General features: G+C 36.8%; 2 protein-coding genes across 3 annotated transcripts; one reads left to right on the top strand and one right to left on the bottom strand.

Annotated features, from left to right (window-relative positions):
* Positions 1–84: 84 nt before the first annotated feature.
* On the top strand, positions 85–5,336 carry slc8b1 (solute carrier family 8 member B1). Its single transcript, XM_020920889.2, is given in 17 exon segments — positions 85–288; positions 362–424; positions 866–1,018; positions 1,223–1,275; positions 1,586–1,643; positions 1,732–1,837; positions 1,937–2,104; positions 2,194–2,307; positions 2,373–2,447; positions 2,522–2,652; positions 2,727–2,868; positions 3,483–3,539; positions 3,542–3,603; positions 3,682–3,835; positions 4,191–4,271; positions 4,346–4,410; positions 4,933–5,336. Coding segments are annotated over 16 exon segments (1,638 nt in total). The 5' UTR covers positions 85–288; positions 362–400; the 3' UTR covers positions 5,128–5,336.
* Positions 5,306–13,364, bottom strand: tpcn1 (two pore segment channel 1). 2 transcript variants are annotated; one of them, XM_020920905.2, is made up of 26 exons: positions 12,828–13,364; positions 10,620–10,759; positions 10,010–10,186; positions 9,811–9,924; positions 9,462–9,592; positions 9,213–9,301; positions 9,108–9,142; positions 8,967–9,025; positions 8,727–8,826; positions 8,518–8,634; positions 8,282–8,406; positions 8,169–8,217; positions 8,032–8,095; positions 7,908–7,952; positions 7,765–7,821; positions 7,632–7,685; positions 7,484–7,556; positions 7,285–7,392; positions 7,051–7,212; positions 6,865–6,980; positions 6,733–6,779; positions 6,593–6,661; positions 6,422–6,518; positions 6,166–6,305; positions 6,004–6,084; positions 5,306–5,929 (listed from the first exon to the last, which is right to left on the bottom strand). In XM_020920905.2, exons 1-26 carry the CDS (start codon positions 12,916–12,918, stop codon positions 5,786–5,788), a joined length of 2,484 nt encoding a protein of 827 aa, XP_020776564.1. In that variant the 5' UTR covers positions 12,919–13,364; the 3' UTR covers positions 5,306–5,785. The 2 variants fall into 2 exon arrangements, with proteins under 2 accessions (XP_020776564.1, XP_055017422.1); XM_055161447.1 differs by lacking the exon at positions 10,010–10,186.
* Between the last annotated feature and the right edge of the window lie 1,509 nt (positions 13,365–14,873).

A 14,873-nucleotide genomic window follows, 5' to 3' on the forward strand; every position in this document is an offset into this window, starting at 1 on the left:
ACATTTATCTTGTGATAAGTAACTAATACCAAACGATGTATGTACTGTTTGTTGTTTCATGAGTAATGTAAATGCCCAGTTTTAGGTTGGCCATTGAATGCAACACCGTCAGTAGGCGGAGTTTAACGTTGAAGGTACATGATGTGGACAGTGAAATAAGCAGCTGAAAGTGAGCACACTGGATATCTTCCAGGTTAGCTCGGCATGATAAGCAATGAATCTATTTTGAATGCATTTATGTAGATCAGTAAAGCGCCAACATATGGGTTAACGCCAGAATGAGAGCCGGTCCGGGATAAGCGAATACAGTTTTGTATCTTTTTGTATCATTTTACCATGCTGAAGATTTCCATGATTCCAGGAAGGACATTTTCGATATAACTTAAACCAAAACAAGACCATGGCGTCGCAAACTACGGACGAGGTTGGTTAAACATGGCAGCTGTTTACAGTGTTTAACCATTTCATTACTGTCTAGATGTTTGTTGTACATTGGTGCACCCTGCAGTGTCTGTTCCCAAGAAATCCACCCCTTTACACAGAATCTGATTGCAACACAGATTATTTATGGGATAGGATAGGAGGACTGGTTGAAGCATTCAAAACAGTCTGGATATGTATGTCATTTTTTTTAAAATTTATGTCACTTTGTATCACATTCAACAGTGGGTTACAGATGAAATGCAGAAGTGGTCCACAATTTTTATTTAACCAGGAAGTCCATTAAGATAAAATCTACTATTACTAATTGCAAACACTTGTATTATTTTTGTATTAGTTATCTAGATTAGTAGTCTTTTAGTATTACAGGTTTTTTTTAAATGTACCATGAGTTGAAATGTGTTTGTTTTTTCCTCTGGTTTAGTGTGATAAAGTGATGAGCCTGAATGCTACAGAGCGCTGTACCTTTGTGAAGAACACCTCAGATTGTGATTCAGAGGACAGCTTCATCAACTACATCCATGTGGTCTTTTGTCTGCTTCCCCCCAACCTCACCCCTCTCACTGTCATCCTCTGTGTAAGTACAGTGTTTCTGATTATTATCTGACCCAGTATGTGAAAGCACTGGGGTCAGGGAAGGCAGCTACAATTTGAGGAACCTGTGTACCAGATGGGAACAATTTATGTCATTTGTACACATCTTCTTCTTCACGTCTACTGAATTTGTATACAAACAGCACAGATTCCTATTGTAAACTAAACTTTTTTTTTTATTCAACAGATGATATGGCTGCTATTTCTATTTATTATTCTTGGACTCACTGCATCTAAGTTGTGAGTTTAATTTATGTTTTTGTCATGTATGTATTGTGTTTTTTGGCAATATTGTGTTTCAGAGACCCACTGACATTGATTTGGATATTACTAGTAGCATAAACACATTCCCCTCATTAGTCTCAGCTTTATGCTTTTACTTTCAGTGCACTGTATCCTACAAACTGGCTTTTATAGTCACATGTTCAGGTCATGTGTGAAGGGTATTGTTTCCCTTGAGATGGACTTCTATAACAGTTTTACTGTAGTTGAACTGAAAATGGGAACTTATTTTGATAAATACCTTACAAGTGAATAATTTTGTTTTCAGCTTCTGTCCCAATCTGTCTGCCATCTCCACCAGTCTGCACCTCACTCACACTGTAGCTGTATCCTTTTTATTATCTTCTATTAAGACTCATTTTAATTTCACTGAACCGCTTTAAATGCAGTAAATGCCCTTAACAGTAATTTTAGGGTGTGACGTTTTTGGCTCTTGGTAATGGGGCTCCAGACATCTTTAGTGCGATGGCAGCGATCTCTCATCCACACACAGCTGGACTGGCTGTGGGAGCCTTATTTGGTGAGTGTAATATTCAGTAACGCCACAGTAAATAATAATGTTAAACCTGTCTCTATTCTTTTAACATGATTATTATTACTTTTTTAAAATTCTCTGCAGGAGCTGGCATTTTTGTTACTACTATTGTTGCAGGCAGTGTGGCACTGGTCAAGCCCTTTGCTTTGGCGTCGCGTCCCTTTCTTCGTGATTTGATCTTTTATATGTCTGCAGTATATTGGACATTTGTTATTCTGTATAGAGGGACCATTTCACTGGGAGAGACACTGGGTATACTCATTATTGTCTTTTCAATTATACAGTTTACTTTGAATTTCTGAATGATTTAATGCTTATAGGGTTTCCTCATATTTTTGTAGGCTATCTCAGTCTCTATGTTGCGTATGTACTGACAGTAATTATTAGTACCATCATCTACAATCGACAGAAACATTCATTGAATTCAGCAGTTCAAACAACTCCACAAGTACCAGGTTAGAATCTAATAGCAATCCGCTATTTATTTGTTTTTTGTAAAATTATATTTATATTTCATTAGAGTATCAGTCATCTGACACTTCTGATGATGAGGAGATTCCATCTTTAAATTCCAGGTTTATCTCACATGAATATGGTAGGAAAGTTCACTTTGCAGGTCTACTTTACACACACCAACACGCATTACAATTTTGTGTGTCATTTTTTCAGAGACAGAATATAGACCACTTTTGCCATATTCAGAGTCAACAAGTCATATCTTACTTTGGTCTCTAAATCCCATTGAGAGCAGTAAGTGGAGGAGAAAATCCACTAAATGGAAAATATTTAAAGTATTGAAGGTGATTTTATATCAAATTAAAACTATATAATTTACAAAATCTTGTTAAAAATTTTATTTATTTTGTTAACCCAGATACCTCTGGAGTTTCTGCTGCTGCTCTGTATACCTGTTGTTGATCCAGATAAAGAAGACAAAAACTGGAAGCGCCCACTGAACTGCCTTCACCTAATCATTGCTCCAATCACATGTGTCTTTGCTTTCCAGTCTGGAGCATGTAAGTCAAATTGCACCCACAGTAAAACAGTAGGTGCACTACTTTTCTTGCCTGACCAGCCAGTCCCTTCAACATTCTGTTTAAATACAGAAGAATTTGGAACTAAAGAATAGCTCAACCACAAACGCTAATTTGAGTCACGTGTCTCTTTAAATGCTGAAAATCTCTCCTCTCAAAAATTCTCATAACATTCAAGACAGGGTATAACTATTACTTGAGATAAATAAGAGATTGGTGCTTCAGATGTTGATCCTGCTAAAATCTGTGCTGTTTCTCAGTCAGATAATTCTGGTGGAGGGTCAGCCATTTCCTTGTAATGTCTACATTGAGATGTTATTGTTTAGCCAAGAATGTTCCATGGAGATATGCAGGTGAGACCACCAGGCTCAGTTACAAGATCTGTGAAGAGGCAAGCCCATTCACTGTAAAAATGTCTATTTTTCAATGTATTTTTGAATAAAAACACCTGTAACACAACAAATGCCAGATGGATACATTTAATGCCATATTGTAAAACATTCCTGTCAAAGCAATAACATGTCCATGAGAAAAGAAGCCTGTGGACCTTTACTGTATAAAGTTCCATAGTGCCCCTTTAAACCTGTACTTCCCAGATGGAGGCTTCATGATACAAGGGCAGTTCCCTCTTTGGCTCCTGTTTTTACTCCTGGGTTTTTCTTGTCTGCGATTGTCTTTTGCACTACGACCAATGACCACCCTCCCTCATACCATCCTGTAAGTGATACAAAAACACACAATTTCTTCACTTCCTTTCAAATGTAATGGTGGAATATACCCTTTCTCATCCACCAGGTTTTTGCAATTTTAGGATTTGTGACCAGTGCTTTGGTGATCAGTGCTGCTGCCTCAGAAGTGGTCAGTCTTCTGCATATGCTGGGTGTAGTTCTGAGTCTCAGTAATACTGTCCTTGGACTGACTCTGCTGGCCTGGGGTAACAGCATTGGAGGTGATTATAAGAGTTAACAAAATTAATTTGATAACAGGTCAATATCCCCCTTATGGAGTATGACATCAAATTGTGTGTGTGTGTGTGTGTGTATATATATACACACATACATATATATACATATACATACATACATGCATATATGTATATATATATATATATATATATATATATATATATATATATATATATATATATATATACACATATACATATACATACATACATACATACATACATACATGTATATGTATATATGCATACATACATACATACATGTATGTATGTATATATATATATATATGCATACATACATGTATGTATATGTATATATATATGTATTTTCTTTTTGCAGATTGTTTTTCTGACATCACCCTTGCCAAACAGGGTTACCCACGGATGGCTATATCTGCGTGCTTTGGTGGGATCATTTTCAGTATCCTTGTTATAAATGTTTTTAAGATATTCAATGTAAAATTAGTATGTTTTCTTCTTGACTGGGGTGCGCAGACATGGTATTTGGGGTGGGGCTAGGATGTTTGGTACAGACGTTTCAAACACATGCTGAAGTGCAGGTAATCAAAGTCTCATTATTATTTGTCCAGGATCTCTACATTTGTGTACTTACTGATAAAGGGGACATATTATGTAAAATCCACTTTCACAATGTTATAATAGAATAGAATTCCCTCACCATAAACATATCGAGTTGTATTTCCATTAATTAAGAGTACCGTAATCTTCTATTGTCTGACAGTGAGTGCTCAGAAAATGTGTTTTCACTTACCCCCCATCTCCATCCACTTCGTTGTATCCACTTTTCAAAAAATTCTCACTCTCAGTCAAACATGTAGCTTTCAAAATGTCATATTGCAATTTTTCAGCACTGTTAACTAACTGCTGCTTGCTGAAATGCCACTGTGAAGAGGTGGGGCTTTTTAGTTCTCATTATGATCAGGAAGTCAATGCAGTTGTTTATATTAAGTTGTTTTAGATAAATATTGTAGTGTACAGTGAACATAAGTAATAATCTACATGTTACAGTTTAATACTAAATATCCAAAAAGCATATCATGATTACTTTTTTTCTCTTAAAGATTGAACCAGAGGGAGATCTGCCGTGGGTCCTTGCAGCATCCTTGGGGTTGTCTCTGGTTTTCTCATTCATCTTTGTGCCAATGAAGAACTTCCATGTAGGGAAGGCTTATGGAGTGTTTTTGTTGATCTTTTATGTACTGTTTCTTACTGTTGCACTTCTTACAGAGTTTCACATAATTAAGTTTAAACACTGAGGCCAGTTCAATGAACAGTAACTAAGTGAGTGAAGGCTTGATTTTTTTTTTTTTTTTTTTTAAACACCATTTGTAAAAACCTGAGAGCCAGTCTGTAACTATACAGGGAAAATGTAAACTCAGTCTAACTAAATTAAATGAATAAAGAGACTCTTATAATATAAAACAATGAATGAAATTTGTAGCCATCATTAAATTATTTTGTTGAACATTTGTCTGAACATAAGTAATTTGTACAATATTTTTACAAGTACAACTACAGTGGTTTATTAAAATGTTATTCAAATACATAAAGTTTAAAATAATATTAGCAAACATTTTTAGACACACATTAGTTAAAAGCTTTGAATGTTTCTGCTGGTTTTGAGTGTGCTATTATGAATACTGGTCCAATAGCGGTTAAACTTAAGATTTGGGAATAGTACAAGACTTACATTACGCTCCCAGCATAGGCACAGAAATTATGTAGTCCTTTAGTGAATACAGTCTCTTAGAAAAGGACAAACCATTTACTATTTACAGATGTGCACATTGTCCAGCAACAGGCAAATTCATGATTTTGCTCAGTCCAACAGGTCCAGTACCATTTACTGAGGCACTAAGCTCAGTATATGGAGTGTTACTAGTTCAAAGACAGGAGTGGTTATAACAAGTGAACTTAGTTAATGCTATGCAGTCCAGTCTGCGAATTGAGACGAGGCTCTGGGGAAGGAGACATATTGGAGACCGGACAATCCAGTTCCTGCTCCCTGCTTTGGCCAAGTTGTGGCAAAATTTCTCTTGAATAATCTGCATACCACTCCTGAAAACAAAACAAACAAGTACAAACACAGTTTGCACAGGACAGTGGATTACAATGTTTTATGTCTGCCTCACCTGCATCTCTTCTTCATACATTTTCATACTAAGGTCACTCTTTGTTCTGGATCTGCGGCCGAGATAAACTAAAGAGGTGTACTATATACCAGGAATAAGGGAAACAGTGATTGAAATGAATTCAATACATGTATAAAAACACAATTAAGGTATTTCTTTTACCCCATTTCTATCCATGGCTTGAATGACGCCCTGAAGAGAGCTCAGAGAGGAGTGTCCAGGACATATTTGTTTGTACAAATCCAGAGTAACCAAGGCTTCATCACGACTTACTTCCACTTCAAATACAATGCCATTTTCATCTAAAAATGGGGAACAATAGAAATATCACATGTCTCACATGTCATATCACAATATCTCAATGTTAATAAAATGTTAATATTAAAGGCGACATAAGTTCAGTCAGCCAGAGTCCCACCTTCAGGGTTTTCCAGTGAATCGCGATTCTTGCGGCTGTAGTTCATACGAAACACAAATGCATCCAAAATGAAAGCCACTATAATCGTCATGACTACCTGTAGAAAGACCAACTATAAGTCTAGAAATGTTTAATGAGACCAAAGGTTAGTTTTTTTTTTATCTGCCTCACCATCGTTACTATGTAAAAAGTCATGAAATAGAGACGACTCCAGTGACTTGTCTTGAAGGTTATTCCTTCCTATGAGAAATAACAAAAAACAATGACAAATTGAGAAATAGTCAAATACAGATTAAATCAAGTGAACTTACCATAGTAATATACCAGTTGTTAACCACAGTGAGTTCAAACAGAGTTACTGAGAAAATACATGACATACATATTAGCTGACATTAGTAAATTAAATACACATTTAATAATTATTTATTTATTTACTTACTTACCAAAGCTGCTGAGAATATTGTTGAAATTATTCAGATAATAATAACCTTCTTCTAACACTGTTTTGTTTCCAACAGTGACATTCATTTTCCTGTAAGAGTCTGCCACAGTGCTACCGCTGAAAGTATTTAAGATTTTGGGTTAACAGTTCATTTATGATAAGCAAATGTCATTGGGAAAAATCATACTTGCAGCAATTAGGATACACCACACCGGCAAAAAACTCCATCCCCACAATGGCAAAGGAATAATAGAATATGATTAAAGTGAGACCCAGGCTTGCCATCCTTGGAAAAAGCTCAAACATGGTGTCCAGTACATTACGATACCTTTGCTTTATTTTAAACAACCTATAAAAGACACAGTAAAATATAAAAACAGAACTAGAACTGCATATTGAAAAATATCAAACTTAAACCCACCGAAGTAACTGAAATGGCCTAAGTATTACAATGAAGTAAAAGGGCTCCATGTCAAAGGCAAGAGCAATAAGGCCCAGGAAGGCAAAAACTGTTACTGAAAAGTCAAACCTGTGAAATGAGTTAAACATGAAGTAAGTATAGTAGTGTTTAGTTCTGAAGAATAATGTTCATTTGGAAAAATAGGAATGCTAACACTCACAAATTCCACCCAGAGCTGAAATAAGCCATTGGGCCCAAACCAGCTACTTTCAACAACACCTCTACACCATAGACTGAAAGAGGAAGCACATGGTTATGTAATTTACATCAATTTCAGTGTCATCATTATGTAATAAGAGGGGACTAACTTGTGAGAAAGACAATGTAACTCCAAGGAACAAATCTGGACCAAGAAAATCCACCTAGAACATGAAATGGAAGCTTAAATTTAATTTCTTTGGGCCACAACATGGATGACGTTATAGAAGTTACTAAACTTACTGTTCAGTGTGTATGTTTCTACTAGAATCCACACTCCGTTGATGGCCACTACTACATCTGAAATTGCAAAGAGAAAATTAACAACTTTGTTAACAAAGAGGAATTTCCATTATATAAAAACCATTGTGCAGCATCTTACTTACACATAACATACTGAAAGGCCTTTGACTTTACAAGCAGATTGATACCTGTCAAAAAATAAATTATGAAATTTAGAATATTAACCAAAAACACAAATATATTATGGGCACAAGGATATAGAAGAACCTTTAAAAATTAGAAAAGTTGTGTGCGGAAGATCGTCAAACCAATATTCTCCACTGCGTCGTGCCTAAACAATAAAAACATTTAGGATTTAGATTAGCTTAACAGCCTGGTGTGCAAAGCATTATGATTGTTTTTACCTTCCATTTGAGACCAGTCACTTCATAAAACTTATAGAAGTCCTGCAAACTGGAAAAAGAGACCTGTTAAGATACAATATGTTGGGGGACAGAGTTCTGCATTTAGTTGTCACCTGAGCATAGGAGCCCCTGAGGTATTCAAAGCTTTATATGTAAGGAAGCGGTCTCGAGCAGACATCCGTGGTCTGTAGAAACGCATCAGCCCATCAAACTGTTTTAAAGACACTCCCGATGGCCTCTGAAATGAAAGACATCACAACAGATTAGGATGATTAAAATCCTAAGAATTGCCTATTTGGGACAAATGTAGATAGATAATAACAATAATAAAATAAAAAATAAACAATACCTGTCGACTAACTAACAGCTGAAATGCATGGTCAATAGCTGAGCGTTTGTGGAGCAACAGAGATTTGAATTTCATTTTCTCAACATCATTAAATGTATCAAATACCACTGCCAAAAGCTACAAAAGACAATTATCAGACAGTTATCAATATACATATACCTGAAATAATTTTATAATACAATTATATTACTAAATTATGTGATACCCACTAGGTTCATGACAAAGTACAGCTCAATGGAAAGATAGACAATAAAAAAGACACAGGACCAGCGATTTTTGGAATATGCTGGCATCATCACATCTGGAAAACTGCAAGAAGTTATACAGTTACTGAAAAAGCAATAAAACCTACAATTACATGTATAATGTAGGGGAAAAGCAGGAAGCAATGATAGCATGCAATATGTCAAGGGATAACTGAAGAGGACTGAAAGTGCCCCTGCACTTACTTTGCTGTGGTCAGCAGAACAAACAGACTGACAAGACTGTTCTCCAAAGTGTTGAAGTACTGTGGTGAGAAATGCAGGAAGTGAGAGCACCACATAATACCAACATAACACACATGATAAAGACAAGTTAAAACTACATACCGGGTCAGCAGTGTTAGTAGAGAAGAGACAGAAACCTGATAGCAACCATAAATGAGTTTTCACACATGCAGACTTTGATTTTCACGTTCAGAAAAAAAATCTTACCCAATATAGCAAATATAACCATGAAGAATAGTAACAAGAGAAGGATGTCAATAAAAGGTGGAAGAGACTGGAAAATCTGCCGCAGATTTCTGATTGTACAAAAGAAATGTTGTCAGTTTCAATCAAACCAGTACATCAAATATGTATGTAATATGGTTAATAAAAAGCTATTAACTATCACAGTCCACACCTCCTTGCACCTTGCAACACCTTGTTTGGTCATGTATTATGTATGTATGTATTTCATACCTGCGTACAGCACCACAGTATCGGCAGTCCACCAGAAAAATCGGTCTTAGGGCTCGGGTCACCCTCATGTGTGAGGTCTGCCGGATCAGAACCACAATGGCCTCCACAAACTGTAGCAGCAGCACAGACGTCTACACAACAGATACACACAGTCAAGACTATGGAATGTCTATACACCAACTAAGGAGAGTCCTATTATGACAAGCATAATCACAATTCATCTGGGCATAATTTTAATGACAAAACCATTGTTTATGTACTGTCAAAAGTTAACCTGTTGAAAAAAATATAGACTTAGTTTTATATATATATTTTTTTTATTATGTAGTAACACCGAAAATAGTAGTACCTTGACCATGGTCCTCTTGTGCCTGATAAAGGTGTGGAAACCCAACCAGCGTAATTTCATGCACAGTTCAAATGCAACCATAACTAAAGCCAGCAGCTCCAGAGTGGCATGCACCTGGACAGAGACATGGTGAAAATAAAAACTAAAGGAAAATATATGATAGAAGATAGAAGGGATAGGGTACTTAGTATGTACGAACATAAACATCCAACCGTAGTGAGGGCACGGCCGGAGCCTCACAAAGAGACAGGGTCATGAGAAGGAGGCCTGTGACCAACTCCATCATGTAGAACAGGTGGTTGTGTGCGAACAGATATGCAGACAGTGCCTTGGGGTTTCGAGGGTGGGTGAAAAACTTATCATTGTTCTCCCCTTCCTAAAAATCAAGAATTCAATAATAAGCTGTTTGCTTCTACTATGATGCAAAAGCTTAAATCATGATTAGAGATTAATCCAGTTTTTCTAGTTCTGATATTTTATCTGCCAATACACAGTAACTTACAATACTAATTAAAAACAGCTATTTCTTTCATATAAACACAAATAGTTGAACTGATATCCTGCCTGGAACCTAAACCATGCATAAAAAATATTTTTTATGAGAGGGAAGGGAAGGCCAATGCTTTGCCCATTTGTTGCCCTAGTTTTATTACACATTTGAAAGGTTTATGATGACACAATGACACGTCATTAGATTAGCTAGTGCCATTCACATCATAAAACATCATGTGAATATTTCCATTTATGAACTATATTTAGGTTGTATCCATTTGACCTCTTTGACTGAAAATCTCCTTGACACACTGTACCTGCAGATAGATGGCTGCTTCTTGGTAGTTCATTTCCCAGCTTTGCCGTAAAGTGACATTTTGGACTCTGTGATTTTGGGGCCCAGGGGTTGATATAACATCATTGTTCATGACATCATAGTTGCCTCGTCCCCCTCCATCTGGAAATCAACATTTACAACTTTTTAATAAAAACAGACTTTTATAAACACATCATATACATAGAAGGGACCACTCCTACCAGAGCTGTCTAATTCTAGCAAAGCATAAGAGGAGATCACTATAGGGCCCTCATTATGGTTCATGTCTTCATAAAAGCTAGCTGTTCCAGTCTGGCCGTACAAGCGCTCCATTTTGAAAAATTTTCAATGAATGATTCTTTTCTGCGATTTGTGCATCATTGGTCATAATCCAGCATTGACACCGATTCAGAAAAACAGAACTTCAAATATATAAAATTCAACCTTTTTGAGTTCAGTCCAATGTCCAGAAAGATACTTTTAAAAGGAGACCAAAAACAACTAATTATATATGTACAACTCATTCAAAAAGTAAAGATGACAGCACCCTCTCAGTGCTGATCACTGAACCCAGTAAAGTACAAACATACAACAAGCTACTGCACCATAAAGACACAAAGAAATCAACATTCTATGCTTAGTTAGGCTTGTTTTCCATTTTTGCTTGTCTATTTTTATGCTCTTCCCATGTTCTAGTCATCACATGATTTTGCTTCTGATCCAGTTGCTTCAGCTAGAATGTGTATCCAACTCCATATGACCCAGTAGATTTGATCACAAACTATTTCCATCCAAAGCTTTTGTAAAGAGAGTCAAAAAGTGAAAATAAAGTCCCCATGCAGCAGTGCCCTGGTTGTTGTCCCAAATGAAGCCCATCCAGTGTCTGCTGTGTGCCGTTCAAACCATCCATTTGTGTGAGGAGAACAATAACATGTATAGAGCTCCCGGTCAATAACAGTCAATTCAGGCTCAGTGAAATGTACACAACCTTTAGTTCACAGAAAAATATCCTTCTGGCATCAAGCAACCAGGTTTAAAATCTCCCCGCAACCTTGATCATTGTCTTTCACACCCGTTCCCACTAAATTCAGTCCAAATTCTCCACTTGTCCCAGAGCAGAGAGTAATCAACCAGAACAGTGCAATATTTCCTCCTCCAACTAGCACTCCCAAATATCCTGAGGAAAAAGCTCTCTTCTCTTCCTCCCCTAGAGTCAGAGAGCTCCCACAGACCCGGACTTTGACACATCAGACAGACATTGGTACAACATAGGCTACAATCTGCCCCTGTTCACCAGGAGGGGCTGCTGAGGCTGCATTTTCTCACATGGGTCACTTTGTAGGAGGAATTCAAAGGGAGCAGGATCACTGTATATGTGTGGATCACAGACATATCAACAAGTGACTTGATGTGCAATAAGCAACATATTTTTGTAATCTTCAATATTTAATTAGGTTTATAATTATAATTACTGAACTGTAATAGCCTACCAGTTCATCTCCACCTTCTACGGGTTTAGTGAGACTATGAGACAACAGGATAGTAACAACCAGTCAGATAACGTCCCCACTGAAGCTTTTGCCATTTTAATTCGTATTATGAGAAACTGTTTGGCATTCAGCTTTAACATATTTTTTAAGCCATTCTGCCATTTAGAGCATAATACTTTTAAACTAGAATTAAATTATTAATATAATAACAATAATGGATACATTCCCCTGGCAATGGAGTGGACTGCTTTTGTGGCTACTTGGCCCCACTGAGCAGTTTTGTTTTACTTTCTGTTATTTGAGCTCAGTTTTTAACATCATATTATGGGATTTTAACCAACAAGAAGTGCAGCATGTGCAGTTCAAAGGACACAAGTAAGGCACTGTTGGATTGTGTGTTTGTTTTTCCCGTATCCATGGACAACTTGAATTTCCCTGGGATCAATAAAGTATCTCTCTTTTAGGTTTTATGTATTGTTTTCTAAATAAATTATATTTGAGTATTTGAGTGGGTACTTTTAGATGCTCCTGTATCTTTAATTTGGTCTATTCTGTGGTGATGTTGTGAACTACCTACTCCATGAATAAACTTTGATTGATTGAATTGTGTGTGCATGTATGTTGCATTTAATGATTTAATTTGAATACTGCATTCTCATCCCAAACATGCTTGGTTGGTTAAATGAGCTCTTGTTTTTGATGATGGCGGTGCCACTTACTCTCGTCCGACCTCTCCATGTCCTCACTGAGCAGCCCGCTGTTGGCCTCGTCCCAGGTCAGGATGAGGGGCACATCATCGTCAGTATCCATTCTCCTCGGACAAAATGACCCTGTTAGCTGGATGCACGGGCTAGTTTCATAACTTTGAGCATTTTAGTATTTTAAGAAAGCTAACTTATTCCTAGCCAATATTGCAACTCCCCACAAAGTTATGACAAACGGCATCAAATATTCTTAAAAAAGACAAAGTTTAGTCAAGTTACTGAGTTTACAAACGGCCTTTCATCAGTAGTTTGTTCATTTAGGTGCAGGTTCGTAACATCTGGCTGAGTGAGCTAAAAAGAAAACAGCCCCGTGGCGTCTCTCCATCGCCGAGCTATCGCCGCTCTACACACGGTAAATAATAATTCAGTGTATATTAGTGGGTAGTATTGGCTATTTAAGACAGAATTAAACTCTGAAAATATATATAACAAATCCCACGGCATTTAAACGAGCTTTTCGAAGGTATGTTTATTGCCAAACTTTTGCGACACTGAAACATTTTACGACACAAGATGATCACGGCCCAAGCTTCAAAATAAAAGTCCAGAAATACATTTATGCATATTTATGTTGTATACATTTATGGTAGCCAATTATGAATATACTCAGACCTGGAAAGATCCTTTCATCAAGTCCTAGTTAAATTACCTTCAAACAAGGTACATAGTTCAACAAATCACATCCAAAAATGAATTGGCCATGATTCAAGTCCAAATGTCTGGTCATATCATATTATTGAATGCTAATACTGCCATTTTTAAATAGGGATAAACAGAAAAAATAAAATAGATGGGTAGGTAGAACTTTTATGAAATTCACAGTGTACAGTAATGACCACGCGGTGGCACTAAAGGGCCTTCATTGTATAGTGTTTGATTTCTCAAGTGCAGACAGTGTTGTTATTGTTTTGTTTTTTCTTGTCAGGGCTATAAACCCGCTTGAAAGGGGTTTCGTGTGCTATCTCAATGATTTGTCGGTCAATTAGTGTTGCCCACTCTGTACTGTTGTTCTGTCAATGAGCAACACACCTACCTTTTTAATGTTTTTGTATGATGGAGTAATTCAGGGAGCATTTAGGCAAAGAAGATACAGCCGCCCACCGGTAGTGTTGAATGGCACATACATATTTAATTTCTGTGTTTTTAGTTGAAACTTACAATTAAAGCTCTGTTCTATTCCTAGGCTATAGGACAATTCCTTATGATTATACAACTATATATAATTTATTTATACTCGAGTAGAATAGTTTTTGCCTCAAACACCAGATCAGTAAGTTGTTATATTTAATTGACAGGTGTTACTGTCAGTATGATGTGAGATTTCTTCATGTTAAGCCTCAAAATCACACATTTTCACACACCTCTCCACGCTGATGTTTTGAACCCTGACAGTCCATGCAAGTGCAAGGTTGTTTAGTTCCCCGCCTTAGACCACAGATGCTGTTTTTTTTTTTTTTTTTTTATGAAACTCAAGTGTGATGGGAATTTAAGGCAATGCCAGGATTTGCAGATACATACGTCTATATTATGTATCCATGTGGGAGGATATAAATTTCAAGATCTAGGTTGCTGGCTTTTAGAGATCACTCAGTGGGGTTATTAAAAGCACAAACACAAGATGGGAATAGCTCATGATGCTTTGGTAGAATAGAAACAAGAATAAATGGTGGTAAAAGAAGTGACAGCTGCCTAACCAGAAAAATGCATCCACTAATGTAAAAGTCTCTTACACCTGCACAAAATGAATGCATGAAAATGGGGACATTCAGGAAAAGGCAAACCAAAAGGCAATGAAGGGGAAAACAACAACACATAGCTGGGAGCAGAGATGCCGCACTATCCATTTTTGATGAATGTATTAATGCTAATGTAACCATCCTTTTATAATAAAAGCATCTAGTGTCAAGTGATGGGTATAGTGTGGGACTGAGGAGATGGAGGCATCACACCCTTGTAAACACCAGCAGGCCTTTTAACAGCAATAATGGGATAATGTATTCA

Source organism: Boleophthalmus pectinirostris, unplaced genomic scaffold, assembly GCF_026225935.1.
Source record: "Boleophthalmus pectinirostris isolate CB_2022bp ecotype Guang Dong unplaced genomic scaffold, ASM2622593v1 HiC_scaffold_4, whole genome shotgun sequence".
Taxonomy (NCBI): Eukaryota; Metazoa; Chordata; class Actinopteri; order Gobiiformes; family Gobiidae; genus Boleophthalmus; species Boleophthalmus pectinirostris.